Source organism: Blennius ocellaris, assembly GCF_963422515.1.
Source record: "Blennius ocellaris genome assembly, chromosome: 13".
Taxonomy (NCBI): Eukaryota; Metazoa; Chordata; class Actinopteri; order Blenniiformes; family Blenniidae; genus Blennius; species Blennius ocellaris.
In genome coordinates, this window is record NC_137662.1 from 14166872 (window position 1) to 14189976 (window position 23105).

Consider the following 23105-nt stretch of genomic DNA (forward strand, 5'->3'; position numbering starts at 1 on the left):
GTCCCACATGAAGAAGTCAATTTACCATTCAGTAATTTAACTTTTGCTTATTCAGAATTCCTCAAACTCTTGGTGGATTAGCGAAGCAGTGGTTTGACTTCGAGGCCCCCAAGCGACGTCACCATGTGATGCTTTCTTTGCCATGTTGCTGAAACTGGCTTAGATGTTGTGTTAACAGTAATGCAGCATGGTGTCCTGCTGCTTGGTCTCCCCCCCCCCCCCCCCCCCCCCCCCCCCCACACACACACACACACACCTGTGTGAGTCACAGCATTGCTGCAGCAATATCTGACCTGTCACTCAGAATGCTCTGATTTGATTGGCTGGATAATGATCCTATGTCCTCTTGTTGCACTGTGCCATGGTGTGCTTTTTTTTGTTCTCTTGGGCTTATGGCCACTAAAGCAGACCGTGATTCCTGCAGGGAGAGATTCCTGTTGATCCAGCACAGCAAATAGTCCGGACCTCTGCAGACGGTGGACTAAGGCTGGTTCTTTGGACCACAGGCTGAGCTACAGGCACAAAGCCAGGCACCTATAGTTGTGAATGCTGTGCAGGAATGTGCCTCTTGACACACTTGACCTCTTTTCAGCCCTCCTCTTTCTTTTCTCCTTGGAGAGCGTCTAGGACATAGGGATGGAAGAGAAAGATCAAGCAGTCTTTCAAGTCCAACTCCATCCCATTATTTCATATCTCTCCTCCTTAATCCCTCACCAATCATCTGGTTTCAGTCCTGCCCCAGTGTTTAGTGCTTACAAAGCAGAACTGTGCCTCTGAGATTGAGTGTATCCTAGTACTTTGGCACCCTCTGATTTGCATACGCGTTCCTCGGAAGCTTTGAAGATTGCAGAAAAGCAGGAAATAAATAACCATAAACGGGTTCAGGCGAAATAACCTGGCACCCATCAGAAATGTTCCCCACAGTGGCAAAGGTATCCAGAGCCTGGGGATTTTAATGCTGTCACAGTCGCACGTCCTCATTGGCCTGTTTGGTTATGTGTGCCTAGCAGGGAAACATCAGAGCTATATAGCAATTCAAAGATGCTCTTAGACCCAGGCGGTATGAAAAAGTAATGTGCTGCCCCACTTGGACCAGTGTTGGAATTCCCTAATGGAGAAAATGTATCCTGGAGAGATTTTCATTTTCTGCTTGTGAGATCACAGAGATTTTTGGTATGATTTCTCTGATTTATTTGTGACGCTGAACCTCTCCCAGAGGTTTTTGGCACAGGGAATCTGTGACATCTCCATTTATGGTATTCTCGCAGCGACACACTATATCCAATATTAATACGCTGACTTCAGTATTAGATGAAGCAAACATTAAGCAATACTATTAATAAGTGAACACTGTTCAATTCATGGGGCGATTTGATATAATCTATGGATTTAATGAAAGTGCATCATACTTATAAAAAAGAATTTGTACACTTTCAGCTACCAGCTGTTTATTTTCTATCCAAGAGGACCAGTTCATTCGTTTTCAACTTCCAGATAAAGTCACACTCTGTATTTCTAATTTCTATGCATGATTGGAATTTCAGAGGAAATGGCCGGTTTGCTTTGCTGCAAATGTTTTATATTTGATTTTTTTCTTCTTCTCTCACTGCAAGTATAATGGCTCCACCGCCTTCTGTATGCCTCAGAATTTCTGTCTGCATCACTATTTCATTTCATCCAGTGAATTTGTGAGAAATCAAATAGTGGATTGCAGTGTCGTAGACAAACAAGATGGAGAGTGATGCTCAGTTGTTCAGCACCAGGTTCAGACGCCTGCTTCTGGAAGTTATTTGCTGCCACCAAGTGGCATGAGAGAAAAAGAAAATCTAGATTTGAAGGAAATACTAGTAGTTACAGTGAAAATTACATTTGCATTGGTTTCTTCAGTTACGCATATACTCTTGCCAAAAATGAGTTTTACATTTTTTGATTATGATAAACCAACATCCTGATTATTGCTTCCCTCCAAGGTGTAAGGAAATTTGTGTTCAGGGAGAATTTAGAAATCTGGTGCCCTATCTAATCGTGCGATCATGACCACAAATGCACGTCAGAATAATGTGTTTTTATGGTCCATTTACTGTGTTTACCTTATTGTCTTCTGCGTCTGTCCTATTTCTCCCATTCACTATCTTTTTTGATCTTCTGCCTTTTTGGGTCTGCTTTTATCTACTTTTCCAACCTCTCTTGAATGTGTGTGTGTGTGTGTGTGTGTGTGTGTGTGTGTGTGCGTGTGCGTGTGTGCACGCATGCGTGTTAACCGTTGTCTGGACTGTTCTGCAGGCAAAGGTCCAGAGACAATTTTTGCGGGTCAGAATCTGAACGATAATGAGTGGCACACAGTGCGTGTGTTCAGGAGGGGCAAGAGTTTGAAACTGACCGTAGATGATATTCCGCCTGTGGAAGGTACTTCTTAGTCGCTTATTTGATTGAATATTTGTTTTTCTTATAAATGAATTAACGGTTGTTCAGCTCAGGAAGCTGCAGTTTTCATTAGCGAACAAAGAATATATTCAAAACAAGTGTCCTCTATACAAGTGCTTAATAAATTTACTATGCAACATTTGTTATACAAAATATAGAATTGAATTTAAAATAATTAAATAAAACAACAATCATGTTGCCATTCTTTTGGTTATGACCAGAGTTGTAAAACAAACTGACAAAACACGTATTAATACTCCCAAGAAAACATTATTAAAACAAATTGTGTAGTCCGTTAAACGATAATATAAAATGCAAAGACAAATTTGGGTCACTTTCTACCTCAGCATCGATAAAAATGTAAAGTTGCATGTACCATTTACTTAGTTAATGTGAATGAATGCTTGGAATGCTAGGTCATACTTTCTGCATTAGACTACATTAACCTGATTTATATTTGATTTCAATGATGATGACGTTTAATAGAAATTGCTCTGTGAATAAGACTGATAGGTTGATTTCTTGTTAAAACAATGTCCCTTCAACTGTCACATTAGATAACAATATATGAGTGATAAAAATGTCTCTTCCTTCCCCCTCCACCCATCAAAGGTCAAATGGCGGGTGATCACACCCAACTGGAGTTCCATAACATTGAGACGGGCATTGTGACAGAGAAGCGCTTCATGTCCATGGTGCCATCCAACTTCATTGGCCACCTCCAGAGCCTCTCCTTCAATGGCATGGCCTACATAGACCTCTGTAAAAATGGTGACATTGATTACTGTGAACTCAATGCCATGATTGGCTTCAAGAACATCATTGCCGACCCCGTCACCTTCAAGTCGCGCTCCAGCTATGTGACTCTCACCACTCTGCAGGCCTACTACTCCATGCACCTTTTCTTTCAGTTCAAAACCACCTCCTCCGACGGCCTCATCCTGTTTAACAGCGGGGATGGGAATGACTTCATTGTGGTGGAGCTGGTCAAAGGGTGAGTACATACTTCCTTGTCATGCCTTCATTGTATGACTGCAGCAGCTTTCAGTAACTTTCCTTCTATTGGACTGCAGTAGATCCAGCGACCATCAGTTGTGTCACTGTGGCGGAGCTTGTCAGAATTTAAAGTGACGAAACACAACATGCGTTGGTGTTCTCTCTCTCTCTGTCTGTGAGATCAATAAAGGATCATCTTATCTTGATCTTATCTCATCTTTCCATGGATGTGACTCCTCTCTTGCTTTGCTCAGAGTTTGTGATATACCAAGGAGCTAGTGTTGTGGCATATGTCTGTGAAAATACGTTCCTAACACTGAAGTTGAGTTTGGTTTCAGTGGGACTTAGGATTTTGTTCTTTTTGTTTTCCCCGTGAAGCTGTCACTGTTACACAAGTCTCCTCTACAAACGTAACATTTGTAGTGCAGCCCTACCTGCCAGCAGGTATCAAGTCCAGCAAATAAAAAAGGCAGAAAGCTTTTAAACTCTGGTGAATTACTTATAAACCGGCATAGGTGGTTTTTATTTATGTCAGAATTTCCATATAAATGGATTATGCTTTTAATAATGCAACTCATCGTACATATGGTAGTTTGCAGACAGAATGTATTCTTTGACGTTTTTTTTTTTGTTGTTTTTTTTCATGCCATTACTGTGGGACTTGCGATTCTTCTCTTATCACTTCCATGCCAGAATATTTACTGTCGAGAGCTGTCGGCTATGACTGTTCTTTTTAATCTTCATGAAAGTACAGAAAATAACCAACATTAAAGAGAATCAAGCACAGAAGGCCACAGTTGCTGCTGAAATGCGGCTATAGAATAACCCTCTTTTAAGTAAATGCCTGAAGTCAAGGTTTTCACTGTGCTAAACATTAAAGTCATACATTTTAATTAAAATGAGCATGCAAATTAGAAATTCCCTGTTAAGCAAATAATTTAAGGCTAATTTGTTCTGCATAGCCCAGAGCCTTTGTTAATTCTGCCACCTACCAATTATTTGCTTTTCCAGACAGCTGCACCTTCTGATACGGGTCTCTCTTTACATTTTGAACGTGTAGCAGTACGCAAATAATACTCACATGTAAAGTCTCACTCCACTTTTCAGATGTTAGTTCTCTTTTTGTGTGTGTATGTTATTGGTCCTGTCCATTTATGATGTTAAAAATTCTGCTTCCAGTTACCTGCACTATGTGTCTGACTTGGGGAATGGAGCCCACTTGATCAAAGGCAACTCAAACAAACCCCTGAATGACAACCACTGGCACAATGTCATAATCTCCAGAGACACCAACAGCCTCCACACAGTGAAGATTGATACCAAGATCACCACACAGACAACCACAGGAGCCAAAAACCTGGACCTGAAGGGTGCGTTTTGTATGTGTGTGTGTGTGTGTGTGTGTGTGTGTGTGTGTGTGTGTGTGTGTGTGTGTGTGTGTGTGTGTGTGTGTGTGTGTGTGTGTGTGTGTGTGTGTGTGTGTGTGTGTGTGTGTGTGTGTGTGTGTGTGTGTGTGTGTGTGTGTGTGTGTGTTCTGCAACTTACACCATTTTGTAAGATTTTAATTGAGGCAGCAAAGGTCCAGAAGTGAGTCGCAAAGTCTGTGATTGAAAGGTTGTACTAGCAGGATAAACCCTGCAGGGTTGGAGTGAGAAAAACAATGATTGGCCCTTACTCATTCTTGGCTCCTTGGTCGCCTTGAGCAATGGTTTAGCTGCACTCATCTATTTGGCAGCCACGTCCAACAAAGTGCATCTGCAGCAGTGAGTTCACCATTTGTCTAGCAGAATTGACTTCAAATTAGTTATCTGAAAACATTGTCGTTTAACTCCACATAAGCTTTTTTTTTATTATTATTAAAAAAAAAGAGTGATGTAATTGTTCTTCTTGGCAATTAAAATGTGATTTAAAAAAATGTTGCTGCTTGTAAAGCATGGAACAAAATGGCCAGTAATCACCTTCATGTACTTCTACACTTGCTTTCAATACTTTATCAGCTGTTGTTATTATCTGATGGATTAACTGTATTACAAAAGCAATGGTGTCCAAAAGTATGTGTATTGGCCTTTCCAGAAAATCCTGTTCATTTACTAAACAGTGCTGATTATGTAAGCTCAAATATTTCCACTAGGGGTCAGTATTGTCACGTTTCACATATCTCTCTGTAGGTAACCTTTATATTGGTGGAGTGGCTAAAGAGATGTACAAGGAGCTGCCCAAATTGGTGCATGCCAAGGAGGGTTTTCAAGGTTGTCTGGCATCCGTGGATCTGAACGGGCGGCTCCCAGACTTGATGTCAGATGCTCTGGACTGTGTGGGACAGATAGAAAGAGGATGTGAAGGTAAGTGGTCTCCCAGCCCATACCGGATGTTTGTCTGTGGTAGTTTGTTTGGGTTTTCTTTTTTTTCTTTTTTTTTTTTTTTTGGGGGGGGGGGGGTGAATAAATGCTCTTGAATGAATTTGACAGATATCGCAAAAGTTTTTTTAAGGTTGTTTTATTTTATTTTTTTTATATTTGTTTAATTCATTTTGATTTTATTTTCATTTCATGCACTTTATCTTCACAAAACTCTGATGAGGGGCCATTGCAATGTCATGCAGTGCTGCTCAAGTTTCCCAGACACACGCACCCTCTGAAGCACACCCACCGAGACACCCACACTGGCAACCTGTGGCTCATAATTTAACATCTATAAAGTATGTTAGTATTCTGTTAGAATGCATCAAACTCTCACACTCCTCCACAGGCAATCATTTCTGTTTCACTTGGCCACAATCTGATTATTCTCTCTGCCATATTTGTACTGCCAGTGTTATTTCCCATTTTATCCCCATTCTGTTTTGCTCTATGCATGCTTGCTGGATTTGAGAGTTTGCCAGAAGCAATCCTTTTGAATAATGTATGAAGCCTTTGTTGCATGCATGAATATAATTTGCCCAGTCTAATGTGTGCACCATATCCACAGACAATATTTGATTTATTTTTCCGGCGTCATTCACTTAGTTTAATTTCACAATTCATTCTCTCTCTTTTTCTATTGAATGGGCAACTTGTGATCTTTTCATGTTACAACATTGCAAATGTAGTCAATTTCAGTGCCCTGTGCAGGTTTGTCCAACGTAGTGTTTCCGTTTTGTGTCGCATAGATTCTGCAAGCGCTCTCAATGAAAAGGATAAATAATTTATTGAATTGTGATGATAGGTTCACTTAGCAGTGTATACAGATGATAATAGTGGATGAATAAGACAAGGATTTTTTTTTTTTATTCTTGCAAATCTTACTGAACCAATTGAACAAAGAATATATCAGAGCACGTCTCTCTTCATGACGGCAATCATTGGGTTTCACTCTATATTATTGATGCAATTTTCAGAGTAGTCGCTGTTGTAGTTCAGCTTATCCCAGTCTTCATTAAACTACCTAATACTTGTCCCATTACTTTCCTTTCTGAGGACAACCCCCACCCTCTGTCTCTCCTGCTTCAACAGTCTGTGTTTCTCTTCCATCTCTGATGTCTTTGTGCTTTCACTAACAGCTGGTATACTTTGCCTTTTCCTTTCCTATTATTTTGCTGACAAAAGTTGCATTGATGAAAGCTGACTTGCAAGGTAGATAGCTTTGTCTGTTTGATACAGAGTCTGATATCCTTCCCTTAGTTTGCATCTGCAATACCTCTGCCCCCCTCCTCCCACAGTCTCTTCCCTCACAGTTTCCACATGTCCCTGAATTTGATGACTGCCTATTTGCCACCCACCCACCTGCCATAAGGAGCGGGACTCATAGGAATACAAGCATCATTCTCATCTTGTATCACTATCTATGGGGCTCTTATTCTGATTTGTACTCACACATAATGTGTTGTTATGGTAGAACTTTGTTTTTTCATTCGTTTACCTTAGGTTTCATTATTCTCTTGTCCACATAATGAACATGTAGATTTTTTTTTCTTTTTTGCATGCCTCCTTATTGTCTTAACAATATTTCACCTGCATGGATTTTATATCAACATCATTGTTTTAACTCCTTTTTTTTGTCTTTCACATTACAATCAAGGCTGTAGAAATCCTTTTATCGCTGTTAATTTATTCAAGTAGGAAATATAACAACAGCAGCCTTGTGCCTGTTACAGTAACTGGTTAAAAGTGGACATGAATAAATACATCACTGAACACACTGTTAAATCACATCATTATGTGAACGCCAAGATTAAAATTGTTTGCATTTACAACATTGATTTAAGAAGATAAATGTTTGATCTACATTTTGAGTTTTTCATGAACTTTGTAAAAAGAGTCTTAAACTATTTTGGTTTTCAATTCTTTTAAATAAACAGTGTTTAACTATGTTTCCACTGTCAGGCAGTGATGGCACCTAAACTTCAGACTAAAGTGAAAACAGGTGTTCACAAACCACTGAGTAGAAAAAATATTATCAATAAGAGTTTATATATATTGCACTGACATTAGCAGCCACGTGCTGCTAATGTCAGTGCAATATGTTTCAGTGATGATTAGTTAAGCCAATATTCAGCAGGTAATCCATCTTATCAAATTTGATAAAAGATTACAATTGAAAGGGATACTACAACTCCGAGTACTGCAGAGGCCAGTATACCTAAACTCTTATCTTGGCCTGATTTAATCAAACTTTTCCCAACATCTATAAAATGTAGACAAATCTATGAATTAACTTTATTCATGTCTAATATGTGTGTTGTCATAACATATTTCAATAATGATGTGACATATTTGGCACCATGTACAACAATTTGTATGTCATGCGGTTCAACAAAAACAGTTATTCAGATGAGTGGGCAACGGCAATTGTTTCAACTACCAGTAACCATATTGAGTCTGTGCAGAACTTACTGTGGCTACATGTTATTACAGAAAAAATAAATAGATTTTTATTTTCGATATTGAACATCTCTGCTGCAACTTTTAAAATATCACTTGTAAAAAATCACTGTCACCTATGTGATGATAATTATCTAAACATGTTTACTATGTAGTTAAGCTTAGAGAAGTACTCCTCACATGAATTGTTTTAGTTTTACGTTGTTATGTATAACTATGGAAGTAACTTGCAGCAAATGATTCAATTCAATTCAACTTCATTTATATAGCACCAAATACAACACAGTCATTTCTAGGTGCTTTTAACGGAGAAAAACCCAACAAGTCCACATGAGCAAGCAGAATTATTTGACTGTGGAAAGGAAAAACTCCCTCTGACAGGAAGAAACCTTTGCTGAAGGGGAGGGGGGGCATGGACGTGTTTTGAAACAGCCCAAACTATAAGCTTTAGCAAATAGCTCATTCAACCCCTAAACTTCAAAGTAATATCCATCCATACTAACCCTTTTCAACATTTCTCCATTAACTCAACTAACTCACACGAGCAGATGAAATGCAGAAAATAGAATCAGGCGAGCTGGTTTCTTATTGCATTATGGTGCAGACTGACCGCCAGACAGACAAACAGACGGACTGACTGGGACAGGCTGGAACAATGGAAATAATCAATGCACATGCCAGACAAACACTGACTAGACGCATTATTATTTAAAAAGTACACGGGGAAACTCAAATTGGTACTGGCTGTGTTCATGTCTGGTAAATTAATGCATTTTTGATGATCAGACTGCGTTTACCCTGTGCTCAATAGAGGTGTGCCAGACATGCTGATAATAGATTTTAATATGATCTTACAAGCTATCTTTAAAAGAAGTAATCAGCAACATGATAATACAATGGTCCAGAACAGCTTGTTAAGTACATATACTTCAGACATAGTGTAGCATACTTTAAATATTGAAAGGTTACCTGAGATCATAGCATGTTGTAATATATATTAAATACCATGGTATTGTTAATATTTTGTATTATGTTTAATTTAATGTAAAAACCTCAGGTTTTTTTTATCTAAATACCTAAAATATTATGAAATGTAATTGTACATTTATAATTTGTAATTGAAAACATTTATAATAACTAGAAATTTGTTGTGTAAAGCATACGTGTAAAGCATATCTAAATGCACAGCTAGCCTTGTATAGCTGTTTTGGATATGCTTCCATTGCAAAGAATATTGTCTGTATGTCAAACATTGCTTTTAATTTCACCTCAGAGTCAATCTTCAGATCATTTTGCCTTTTCTGCTTACCAAGCTGGTATTTGTCCAAATATGCAGGCCCAAGCACAACATGCCAAGAAGACTCATGTGCCAACCAGGGTGTGTGTCTCCAGCAGTGGGAGGGCTTCAGCTGTGACTGCAGTATGACGACATTCGGAGGACCATTGTGCAATGACGGTAAGATCCCCACCCCCTTTATCTCAAAAAATGTGATTCCTTTATTCTTCATTCAAATCACTGAACAAACCATGTCTCACACACATCATGCAGCGTTTGATTTATCATTCGATCCGTCTGTTTTAGCGATGTAAATTCTGCCAGGAACATCTTTTTAATCATGTGCTTCCAGGCTGTGTATTTAAAATAATATTATTTGCTGTCTGTCAACTTATTTGTTTGTTACCTAAGAATAGAGTCTGTTGAGAGTGTGGCATAGTTGTTTTGTGAACACTCTGAATGAACTACCTTAGCCAAGACTCTTTGCTGTACTATAATCTGACTTCACTATAACTTGCTCAGTTCGCATAGATACTGATGTCTTTAAGCGCTCAAATGCTTTGTTTCACTATATCACTCAAAGATATGGGGTCGTTGATGGAACTTGCCAGTCAGAAAAAGACATAAATAAATAAAAAATGGCACACTTTAATGAAAGCTCATTAAAATTTGAGTTTTGTACCACTAGAGGGAGCAACACACAGGGTGATCTGTTAAATAAGAGATCAACAAAGTCAAACAAGCAAACAAATAAATCACATTAACCAAAGCAGGCTCTTAATATTTATTGCAATCCTTCCCAAATGCATTCATACATCAGCGTCGCTTTGAATGATACAATTACAACACACAGAGATACACACCTACACAGAGAAACTTTTTAAAACCACATGAAAAAGTTAAAAAGTTATGTGGTATTAATCTCTCTTAAAGAGAGTTAAATGAGCATTTTGCTTGATGGACTGTGTGCTCATTAATGTTAAACTTTGGATAGAACTACTATAAAGTCTGCTCCACCTTTGGTAAATAGTCTTCTTCCTTTTACAAAACATGCATAGGGGATTTTGTTTGGTCATTATTTTCTTCTGCAGCAATTCACGCAGTGAGGGGTGAATGGGCAAAGCGCTGAACAGCATTAAGGAGAGCGGGAGAAAGTAGGCACTCTGGAGATGACACAAAAGCAGAATAGAGAGTACCGTAACAGTTAATGCATTCTGTGTCTCTTCCACCAGCTTGATAAGACCCCCATCTTTTGTTATCAACGAGAAGTTTTAATAGATTCTTGTGCAGCCTCAGTCCCCGGACGTATCTGCAGCCAATGATAACACTAAAAGGATTCTTCTGTCCGTGTCATCTAAGCTTGAGTGTAGCCTGTCCTAAATGCGATCCTTGTCTGCTTCTTCCATCCGGCCTTTTATTTCTCAGGTCATGTTTGAATCAATTACACAGGGGCATATTTCTGTGGCAACCTTCCCTTGAACCTTTCTTATGTATCAAAAAGGGAAGGAATGTGGTTTGGAAGTTGTTGTTTTGGGTTTTGTTTTTTTTCTTTCTCTTCTATCATACATATTCATACTTTCAGACTCATAGAGCTCATTGACAGCGTTGGGAGCAGAAAGGCTCACAGGGCATGTTATGCATATATTATATCCCAGCAAAAGTGCTCTACCTGCTGAGTCTCGTTACTGTAGCTAGTCTCATTATTCCTGTTGACCTGACAAAACAATAGGCGAGATCAATGTGTGGGCCCAAGGGAGGTGGTATGTAGCCACAAAAAAACATACTTTCAAAGAAATCTCTTTCACTACAGATGAACTGAACTTATTCCCAAAACAGTGATGCAAGACAGTCTGACTCTGCCAAGGAAAATCTGTGAGGAAGAAAAATGGAGCTGAAGATAGCTGGGTTTTATCTGTGTTGATGGATTGTCATGGGGATAGAGGGGGGTGTAGTGGGTAAAAGAACAAGCGCAGCATCTCCGAAGGAAATACCACTTTTTACTAGATATATTTGCATAAGCTGAAATGCAGGCAATTTAGTGCAGAGCAATGGGTCTCACAGAAAGCAACTTGCACAGAGAGCTCAATGCATTTTCAGATATTTCTCCAGTGGATAGTCTTGGCACCTTGCCGTATCACTAGGAGAAAATCCATCCAAAAGCTCCTGGCCCCAAAACATTTAGCCAGGATGAATTGCACTGCTGCCCATAAGGAAAACTATATTATGTACACTTCTAGCATAGCATGTCAGTATTTAGTTTTGTATATTCAAATGCAAAAATATGCTTCACAATGACAGATAAAACACTCTGATGTGTGTAACAGCAGATGGGAGTTACCGAGATAATATTAAGTCAATGGATTTCCTGCCCAGGAGTGCGTCCATATAACGACCCTCACAGTAAAACTAGTACATTTTCTAATTAACTAAAGAAAAACATACTGTGATTGTGACAGTATTTAAGCTTGTTCACCTAAAGATGAATTTACACAGTAGACTTGTTATGCACTATGTGTGTGTCTCACATAGCAATGATTCATTATTTTACTGGATAGACTATGAGACCATTTGACAAAATTTGGTTTTAAATTAAGGTTCTTGTCCCATTTTGAAAGTTTCTAACAACAAAGTAGCAAAATAAATACAACTATACCATTCCAAAAGTCGTTTTAGAACATCAGCTATGAGTGTTGTTTTTCTGTTTGAGTGAGACAATTCCAGTGTTGGTAATTATGGATTTGGAAGAGCCAAGTTCACAGTGAGCGGAGTAATCAGCATTTAACAGAAAAAGAAATAGCAAATGTCAAAAACATACACTTGATTGATTCCAATTTTATAGCATGGCAACATGAAAACATTTAAGTTCAGTTGGGTTTATAGTCCACGTTTATCTGCTTTGTAGATGTTCTTGTATTGAATAATAACACTTTAATCTCCACTACATAGTTAGGGTCTCACTATGGTGACAGATAGTAAAAACATGCATTTATATTTATTGTCATGAAAAACCATAAACATATGTGATATATGTAATTTGTTACACCACCATCTTTTTTTTTTTTTTACCTTAAAATAAACCAGTGCCGTGAAACCATCAGAAATGTCTTGTATAGATGATTGAATATGTATATAGTCAACTCAGACACAGCCTAAAAACCTGCAGCTAACTTTTTATTTCTACAGATATAATGTTTTTTTTCTTTTTTCTTTCTTCTTTCTTCGTGAAATCATAAGACATATTTTTGATGTCTTTATTTACCCATTTTTCCAAAATCCCCACAGTTGAAGAGTATTTTCAGTTGAGTTCAGGACTACGTTATACATTTCGGTTCAGTGTGAGATAAAATACTATCTATCTCTGCATTTAAAGCCTTTTCATAGTACTTCAGGTGTTGCATAATTCCACCACAGCTCTTTACTTTGAATTTTCAAAATACTCCACCATTCCTTAACTTTGCCTTGGGTTTGTTATGATAAAAGTATCTGAAGTTGACAACAAAAAAGGGCTGAAGTTTTCATTTCATAACGATTTGCAGGATGATGATCTCTGTTAGTATATTTTTAGAAGCAATTATTTCTACTGGATACCTGCAGTCACTGTAAATTAACACACAAAAAAAAAATAGATAAACGAAGCTGTGTGAGCCAGCAAGAATCAGATTTCTCTCACATAATCGTATTATGACCTGTGATATGTGTGAATTGTATTTTGAAGACAAAATATTTGAATGGCAGGTGGAGCACTTTTTAGTTGGTGACACTTTCAAAATAGTATCCTCATATAAGAGTGCGGTTGCATTCCCTTTTTGAAGTTTTACCACTGGCATTTTAAAGTGTGCCATTATTACTTCAGAGCCTGACTTATTGTGTGTGTGTGTGTGTGTGTGTGTGCGTGCGTGCGTGCGTGCGTGCGTGCGTGCGTGCGTGCGTGTGTGCGTGCGTGCATGTACGTGTGTGTAAGGAACTAAAATTCCAGTCTAGACCTCCTGAGGGAGTTTCCCTGCAGTGGTCAAGCATCTGAGGATAATGTATAGAGACAAACAGAATGGTGTTTATTGTTGAGCTGAAGTGGGTCACACAGAGGCTGCAGCACCGGCTGCGCCTGGTCTTCACGCAATTTTTGCCTCGCTTCATTGCAACCCTGTCTTATAGCCAGAGCTATTAGTGCCATGTCAATATTGTATCAACAATGGTGGCTGTGCTGGTCTCGTCTCTACTGTGTCTGCCCAGGGGGCAAAGACATCCTCCCTCACTTGATTTGTAATGTGTCCAAGTCAGTGCTCAGTCTTCTGTCTTTGTACCTTGAGAATAGTCTGTCTGGGCCCCAGGCTCAGTAGCTATTATGTGATTTCCAGAAGACATGAGTCTGATTTTGCTTAAGCGCTTGCAGAAATGAAACCATCTTTTCTTTTTCCTTTTTGCCGTGCAGCTTCTTTTCATTTCGTGTAAAGATGGCTACTCTAACACTGGAGGTGCTCAGACACTGATATTGAAATGTTGCATGAGTCTATAAAAGCAAGAAGTCAAATCAATATTTCAAAAGGACCACAAGCCTAGAGTCTGCATAAAAATGACAATAGCATCTTTGTAGTGGTGGGTTCATCTTACAGTTGTACTGTAAGTATCAGTATGTCAGTTCAAATTATGCCATGATCCCCAAGTGTCCGGATTTGTGTTGCCAAGAAAATCAAGTGGAATTTCTGAGTGATTTCTTTATACACGTTGGCCTTATTTTTTAATGTTCATGAATGCTACTGTAATTTTAGTTTTCTATAAAGTGGAGCACTTGTGTGTCAGAACAATTGTGTCATTAAAGAACAGAGGCACACATGCAGAAGAGGCATTCAGGAAGTACTCCAGACCATTTTGTCCCATTTCTCTGCAGTGACATGCAAGGATTGGACCACTTAGTTTGGTTTCGATCAATAAAAGGGGACACCCAGTCCAGTAGTGAGGCCAAGGGGATACGAGGCACTTGAGTAAACAGCCTGCTGTCACATTGGAGTAATGTTATCGTTGCCCTGTGTGTGGCCTTCTTTTAATGTAGCTCAGTGAAACAAATCTATGGGTCTGAAAATATTTGGGCTTCGTGTGTATTGAACGCTTGGCCTGGCTTTGAGCAGCCATAGTGCCCTCGGATATAAGAGAAGCATTCTTAAGTGCTTGCGTGTATTCACTTCAGTAGTCACTTCTTCAAATGTGCACGCATGCTTGCAAGAAACATGGCACTTCCAACATACACCAATGGGCTGTGAAGTACCAGAAGGTTTTTTTTTTATTATTTTTTTTTTTTAAATATATGATCATGTAGTCATTTAGTGTTTCTCACAGAGGAAGCAATTGATTTTATTGAAAACAAAAAAGATTAAAAAGCATTGTGAGGCACACTTCAGCAACAATACAATTCAAAGTGCTTTACATAAAAAACATATACAAGTTGGTCTTGTTTTTTGGGGGACACTTGAAACAATGATCTGGAAGCTGAGGTCAACTGAATAGCAACATATTTAAAAAAAATCACATGATATTTGTTTGCGTTACAAAATACCATAAAACAATATTGCTGTTTTACCTATAAAACTAAACATTGGAGAGGTTGACTGAATAAAGTAAAGCTGTTGTGTCTTTCCAAGTTTCAGTTAACAACATAAACTCAAGCTTGAAATCATGGATAAAAAATGTTTTTCCTGCTTGAGACCTAATGTTGAAATGAGCGAGCTCTACTGTACCATACCTGTTATCATCATTGCTACTTGCACTAATTGCAGTTTGGCCGACAAGATGAAATTAAATTAGATATGTTTGCAGACTCTGACCAGTATTTTCTTTGTCTTTGCCTTTTAGATGCTCTTTTTAAATAATCAATCATATCTGGGATGGTAGAAAAAGTTCCTGGTCACACAATATAACTGTAGCTTTACACTATAGTAGCACATTGTGCTCACTTGAACCGGTCTTTATGGTAATGCTGGTACTCTAGATTTTTTTGGATAGTTACCTAGTCCCATAAAAAAAAAAAAAAAAACAAACAAACACAGGCAGCAACATATTGATCCCACTAGGACGTGTTGTGTGTGCACCGCAGCTTCCATTGTCGTACAAAAACCTATTAAAACCCAGCACAGACAAAACGCATTGGCTCATTAAATGAACATGGGCAATGCAGTTTATCATTGTAGTCAGTCCCATACACATGCTGTACTCAGTAGAGCACTGGATGTGTGTTACTTCACAGCTGAAAATGCACTAATGGCCACTGCGAAACATTTTATTAGATGCATATTTGTCATTTGAAAGAAGTCCGTCTTTAGCCTGTGGAACAGCTGAATTCAGCTGAATGTCAGGATGGTGAAGATCGGGGATTTAAAATAAATCAAGTTATTTAAATATAATAAATATAGAACCACAAATATAACACTATATGTATATATTTATCCACCGAAAACAAATCTTATTAGAGCATTATTTATAGTACATTCTGTGATGTCTACATCCTTTTTCACACTTAATAAACCACATACATCGCCTGCAGCTGTATTGGAGGATGTAGATGTGCTACATGCACACGTGATACTCTTTAGCTACTTTTTTCCACTGAGCTGAGCTCCTCTAGGTTATAATTACAGCTCAGTGACTTTGAGTTGCTCAACTTTTCAATCCTTTTTTTCCCCCTACTATTTCAGTTATTCCTGAATCGGCCACCTCCAGCTCATCATGAGTGGCCAATCTGCCCCAATTATTCTTAGCAGTCTTCTATGCTGATTGAGTAGCTGAATGTAAATGGGTTTCTGTGCCAGGAATCAGTGGCCATATGTGGCTAAAGTGTGTTGGCATGGAAACAAGCTCTCTCTTCCTCCCAGCCTGGATGCTGTAACATGTCTGTAACTTTGTCAGAGCAGTGAAAACCCTGTAGGAAACGGAGCACAGTAACTAATATCCTTTAGTTAGCGTGGCAGAATTTTTAATCCACACGACTTTCAGCGTTTTCACACATGTAGGTCACTTGAGTGATGGTGAAATAGAACGCAGCTGTGAGCACGCCATTTGGCTATTATGTGATGTGGCTTCATGCTGGCACAGTGGCAATACTATGAAGGAGCAGAAGTGTCAGACAGATGTCGTATTGCTTCATAAAGCCATGCCGCTGTTCATATAGCGTGACAGAGTTGTGGTTTGTACCCATCAGCACAAACTCTGTTGTGGAGAATGCCTCGTGTGCATCTTAATTTTATCTCAGTTCTTAAGTGTTATTTTTGTGCCACCGAGCAGTATGTGGTCAGATCAGAGTTGAGCGCAAGCATTTTGCACATTTGCTTGTCTTCGGTGTAATCTCTTCTCCAATCAGAATCTCATCTGGATCTCATTGCAGTGCAGTGGTGAGAATCTAATCCTTGAGGTGTTTTTATTAATTGGTAGCCCAGAGGGGCATGTTGACAGGAAATAAGAAGCTGTTGTTGTTTTGTTTTTTTAACAACACAATACTAATTAAAGTGTTGATGCAGAGTATCAGCTAAACTATCCTGCTGGGTGATACACTGACACTCTGAATATTCCCTTCTCTCATAAACTCAGACTATCGAACATGACACCCGGGAGAAATGTGCTACCAAGCTTAAATTTTCTTGGTACAAGAAACAAACAATATTTGCTTCAACTTAACTTAAAAAAACTTTTGATGGCTTCCGTTGACATTTCGTAAATTATTTCAGAGTCTGAAAACATTTGTTTTAAGTGAAAGAGAAGATTAATTCTAGAAATTGCAAGCAGTAAACTTAGGGGCTCGAGGACATTATTATTTTAAGAGTCAACGATAAATGTTACAGCAGGATCAACACTGTTCAAAAGGTTCAAGTTCAAACCAATCCTACGTCTTTTCTATATAAAATCTGCATGTTGTGCTTGTGCTTATATTGTTTTCCAAAGTTACTCCGGCTTTCTGTTATAAACAGCACGAGTCTTGTATAGATTAGTATTTCCTATAGATGTGAATTAGTGTTTGCTATGGTTTCTTTCTTTCCCTTGGATATGAATACATTAGCAGTTACCATGTTGCCACTGTCTGTTGGAGTCAGCCTCAAGAAAAACAGATTTTAGAAGCTGTATGGAAACACGATTGAAGTTCTTCATTGCATAGCCTCCCTTTTATGTCGCATCTGATTGTGTCCTGATGTTAAATGTGAGTAACTCAATATCAAATCATATAGATGTCAGAGTCGGTGTCAGGATAGCATAAAAACTCACCTAAACTAAAAGACCTCTACAGTGCAACAAGATTGAGTTACTTGCTGTTGCAATTACTGTAAAAAGAGAGTGGATGAATACACTAATATTTTGTATTATTGTTCAATATGTATTCTAACTCTGAAGAAAATCCAAATCTAATATTCAAGCCTCGTGCTCAAAAGCAGATCTGGAGGGATTCAGTACAGATTTAGTATATCTCAGTAGTTAGGCAAGCTAAACGAGAAAAGCTTTAGTGCACTATATCTCATGTTTGAAGTGCATAACTTTGATACAAATTGTCTGCGGTGAGTAGAGTTCATGGCATCAACCATTCAGTCCATCAGACAGTGACGATTATCCTGTCTGCTCTCTAATATCACTGAGTTCAGTCTATATGTCTATCTGTATGTTTTCACTGACCTATTCTATTTCTGTCGTCTGTTTCAACCTTGTTCATTGTTTTAATCTCTTTTCATCTGTTGTTGATGAATTGCACTGATGGAAAGATATTGTACCTTTTCTATGCTGTTGTCTCATTTGACAAAGTTGAAAACAGTCGTGATATGCAGTGTGTAGTGATGCTAAATATATAAGTGGAGCGATGGATTAAATCCTATCAATGACAGATTTCAATCATAATGAAAATGTAAGATCTATAAGGAGAAAGAAACAAAAAAGAAAAAGCTCATATCACTGAAAACTCTGCTTCAATGCAGAAAGAATTTCCACTTTATTGCTCTCCATTCCTGATTACAGGCCATCTACCATCCCTGCAGTATAGCTATAAGAGCCCCAAGAACTTGTAAAATGCTGTCACATTGGAAATAGGAAATGAACCAACTTGTCTCAAGAGGCTCTATCCAGCCAGTCTCTGTAGCAAACAAACAACTATTTAGTATGTCTGAGCAGAGCTGTGTTCTCCAAGAAATACTAACAATATGCACTAAAGCCCGAGACGATGCAAATGCTCCACTCGCTCTCTGGGAGGGGGTCAATAGAACATACTCATTCGAATTGTCCTTGAACTCAACTAACTTCTGAAGATTTTTTTCACATGGGACAGTTTTTATGTGTGGCACTAATCAAATCCTGTCTTATCTGCAGACAGCACACACATACATCAGTCATTGCCTCAGCCAAAGAGAGTAGCAGTAATAGAGCTGTCTTTACTGAATGGGTTTGCGAAGAAACCTGCATACAAGGCTTGACATATATTTTGAACAGGATATATGGCATCTCAGCGCTGGGACGGAGACAATGTACTAATGGCCGCCCAAACACAGTTAATTACAAAAGCCTTTGTGCAAAACACTATATTAAACTTCATGAAGCTGTTGAGGGTCACGGCAGACAGGTCAACACTGTTCATCCAAAAGTCTGGCCGATAAACCTCAACTATTCTGGTTGCAAACATGCAAATGACATAATCTATGGTAGTGACTCTGGAAAGAAGCAACTGAAACACACCATTGTAAGGAATATGCTCATGCTTTAATTTTGTAAAGGTGGGAGGGAATGCAATGAGCATTTTTATTTTTATGCTTTCTACAAATAAATAATGTAATCTGAGCTTGCATGTTCTCTCTCTGTCACCATTTTACCTATATGCTCCACTTTCCTACTATAGTCTAAAGACATGCTTGTTATCTTATGCAGTGAGTCAAAATCAAGCACAAGTGTATCATTTTGTATGTGTTGTGATTGTCTGTCTGTGTTCGCCCTGTGATGGACTGGTGAGTTTTCCAATTGGCTTTTTTTTCCCTGTTGTTGGCTGAGAGAGGCTCCAGTCCCCCTCTGAGTTGCACGTTTCTCTGAAGGAAAGCAGGCAGAGAAGATGGATTGATGGATGCCCAGACATTGCGTGCTTTGCTTGAGGCAATTGGCCATTCATAAACCACATCCTTACTTTGACTAGAATGACCCTACATACCCTGGAGGAATCAGCGTGACTTTGTCTCAGACTGTGGTACAGGCATGTGATGTTTATCACCATCACAAACACAGGCTTTATATTGAAAGACTCGATGAAATTGAAAGGTAAATTGCAATTTCTTAGTTCGCCTAAAAATTTTCACAATTTTATGGCAAGACAGCACAGTTAATGTGGCCATGTGCAGCAGTGTAAACCGTCAAATCATCATGATGATTTGACGGTCAGAATAAGAAATGAAAAAAAACTTTGCAACCAGCTACAGCAGCTACCTTGTTACAAATGACCAGTAGTTTGAGTGAGCATATTGTGTTATGTGCTCACTCCTGGCTTTTCACTCGTCAAACGTAGTATTCATTAAGATATCTCCTCAGCTTAGTTTCTTTTGTTAGAGTTGCACTGTGGTGGTTTTCACCGCTTCACATTGAGTTTCAACTCAGCAGCACAATATTTCTTCAGTCTGCAACATCCCGCTTCTTCAACACAGCAGCTTTGAGTGGGGAAAAAAAATCTGCATTATGTGCCATCAAGGTGAGAGCGGCGAGAGACCAAAGAGTTATTATTTTCTTTTCTATTCCTGTTTCTTACATTTGTTTTTATTGATTAAAAAAAAGATAGGACTGAAAAATACACAGTGGTAGAAGCTTGAAGTGTGTGACCTTGGATGTCATGTGATTGAAGTTCAGTGAAGTTTAAAGAGCACTTTGAATGAAGGGTGCTAGAAAAGAACAGCAAAGCATTGCAGTGCTCTTCAGTTAAACTTTGTGAAGAAAGCCTATGTTTTTAATACACAGTTTTATGCAAACAAATTATTACTTGACTCCCGGCAATAGCTTTGAGTGTGTTTGTATGTAAAAAGCGCTATTTTCTATGTCATGTTGTCTAAACCAAGTCAAAATTAGAGCACTGTATCTCTACAAAGCAAATGTAGAACTGTTTCCTTTAAGGTTACTTTAAAAGGAATAATTCAGTGGATTTATTCATGAAATTGGAAGCAGCTTTTGAAAAAAAAAAAAAATTAAAGTGTTGCCAGTTTGTTTAGACATACATTCATAATCAGGAAAACAACATTTTTGTCAGACTTATATTTCTCGTTGTTCCAGTTAGCTGGTGAATAGAATAGTGTTTTCATTAACAAAGCTGTGGACTCCTTTAAATAAACAATCTGTCCTTGACCTGCTCAGGATGAAGTGCTCTGAGAAGGGAACTGATCTACTTGGGAAAGATTTTAGGAAAGACGGACAGACAGAGACACGCAAGGTGCCCTGGTGGCCCACTGCATCTTGGGAACTGTCAGGGGAGATCGAGAGAAAGCCCAAAGGAAGCTGCCGACCTGTGACCCCTTAGCTCTCTCACTGACAGTTAGGATTTGGTTTTTGTATTCTGAGACACATCATTGACATCAAGCACACACACTCACATGCACACGCAAACACATACATACACAGTGACACATTCATAACTCATGCATGCAATCATTTTTATGCACTCATGTACAAGGATTTTTGAATGTTATTCCCTCTGTGCTCGATCTTAATGTGTATTTAAATAGCTTTATGGAAATGAATATTGCTGTTGTGACATCATTTGTGCATTAGGAGGGAAATAAAATGCCAGTTGGTCACATCAGGCATATCCAAACTATCCCTTGCCAGCAGAATCCAGTGAGTGAAAAGAGCAAAAGGAGCCTATTGGCTACACAATCAGCTCAATGTGCAATGGAAACAAAATTCCATCTGTTTATCTCCTCTATATGTTTGGGTCTGCTCCAGCCATGTAATACAAGCCTTGATATGCGCTGTGTGTACATACATGTGTGCATGTTAATTGCATTTTGTGAGGGGTTTTTTGTACAAAAGGGGAAAAGCACCATCATTATTTGGTTATAGCTGGGCCACAGTGTATTTGTGATGATTAATTGCAGTGCAGAGTGATTTCTGCAATATGTTGAATGAGCTCGAGCAATATACATACTTTTACAACACATTACCGTGCCACTTGCTGAAAGGCCTTCATGTCTAAATAAAAGTGCTGCAGTATGTAAATACCCCCAAAAAAGAAAGGGAAAAAATAGAAAGAAGCTGAGTAGCTTCCATTATTAGTACTATCATAGAATTATAGGCTTTTTTTAATAGAAATAACAATTTTTTTGGTAGCTCCATTAAATCTGTTAGAAAGCCTAAGTCAATTGAAGCAGAATTAGTGTTGGGATGAATGAGGATGATGTGGAGTTTTGTTTCTTTGTTTTGCTCTAAGTGAAAATGAAGTCATTCCATTACTGCACCATGCACTGCCATTTGCAGATTTGATTTTACAACACTAAATGTGCATTATTTCCTATTAGTGGGCTGTTTTATCAGCTTGAGGGCTATTATTTATGTTGCTTTCACAGCTTGCATAATGAGCAGTTTTTGCAACACAAATCTCTAAGCAGTGCACAATGACTGCTGTGCTTTGCATAAACTCTTGACATTTGCAGATTTTTTTGTCTTTATCTTACATGCACATATGTGCTACTTCTTCCATTTTTAACATGATAACTTCATGTGATAGTCATTCACTGTGAAACAGCAGCACATGCATGACAGATATATATCTATAAACAGAGCTAATCATAGAATTATGAGTAGTTGGTCATCGTTCAGGCCTTAAGGTACAAGGCTTTGTTGCTCATGTCCTGGAAAGAAATGCTGAGCCGGGAAATAATGAGCAGCTTGATGCTTGCTTGATCTGCAGATGTCAAACTTGGTTACAAGAGATGACAAACTATAATCATTTTACTAACAGGCACCTTGCTGTAGCATCCTCTGTTAACACAAACAGCATTGGCACTCTGGCCTACCGCTGTTCTGAACCACTGTACAGCTTGTGTGTTTGTATTGAGAGTTGGCTCCATATATCTATCTGCTCTTATCATGTCACATCTCGGGATGACTAAGACGGCGCTGTCGTTCTATTTCCATGCACTTGCACGCATTAGCATCAGTGCATTGTGTGCTCCGCTGTCTCTCGCTCTGTACTATTTGTGATACTTGTTTGGATAAGCAATGTTTGAGATTCACTGAAACCTTTCTATTATATTAAGACCTCAGTTATAATACTATATGTATTTTTTATTGGGAATGTTAGTGCTGAATACCTGTCTTTGTGTAGATAGAGTAATGTAGAGCTGCTACATGAAATAGTTGCTTTTGTGCATCAAACAAGAAATTGTAATTACTTATTAGAAGTTCAATCTTTTGTGTTTTTTTAATCATATAATATGATTGTCCATGCACATTGAAAGCAAAAAGATACAGTTGCATCTTAATCACTGTTTGTAGCATTTTTGGTTGTTGTTGTTTTTTTTTTAATGCAGGCAGACACTGACTCCATGTTAAGCACACGTTTATTCTTA

The 23105-nt window shown here is 38.5% G+C and overlaps 1 protein-coding gene across 8 annotated transcripts in view; it reads left to right on the top strand.

Annotated features, from left to right (window-relative positions):
• The window catches only part of LOC308138100 (neurexin-1a-like), a gene marked incomplete at both ends in the record, with an annotated part of 242991 nt that overhangs the window by 115560 nt on the left and 104326 nt on the right, over positions 1–23105 (top strand). For 7 of the 8 annotated variants that reach the window (XM_080507065.1, XM_080507066.1, XM_080507070.1 and 4 more), the window contains 5 exons: positions 2284–2406; positions 3037–3418; positions 4600–4790; positions 5589–5762; positions 9616–9735. In XM_080507065.1, coding sequence (XP_080363191.1) covers positions 2284–2406; positions 3037–3418; positions 4600–4790; positions 5589–5762; positions 9616–9735 — 990 coding nt within the window. Of the gene's footprint in view, positions 1–2283; positions 2407–3036; positions 3419–4599; positions 4791–5588; positions 5763–7004; positions 7032–9615; positions 9736–23105 lie in introns of all 8 variants that reach the window. The other variant, XM_080507067.1, reaches the window with a different exon arrangement.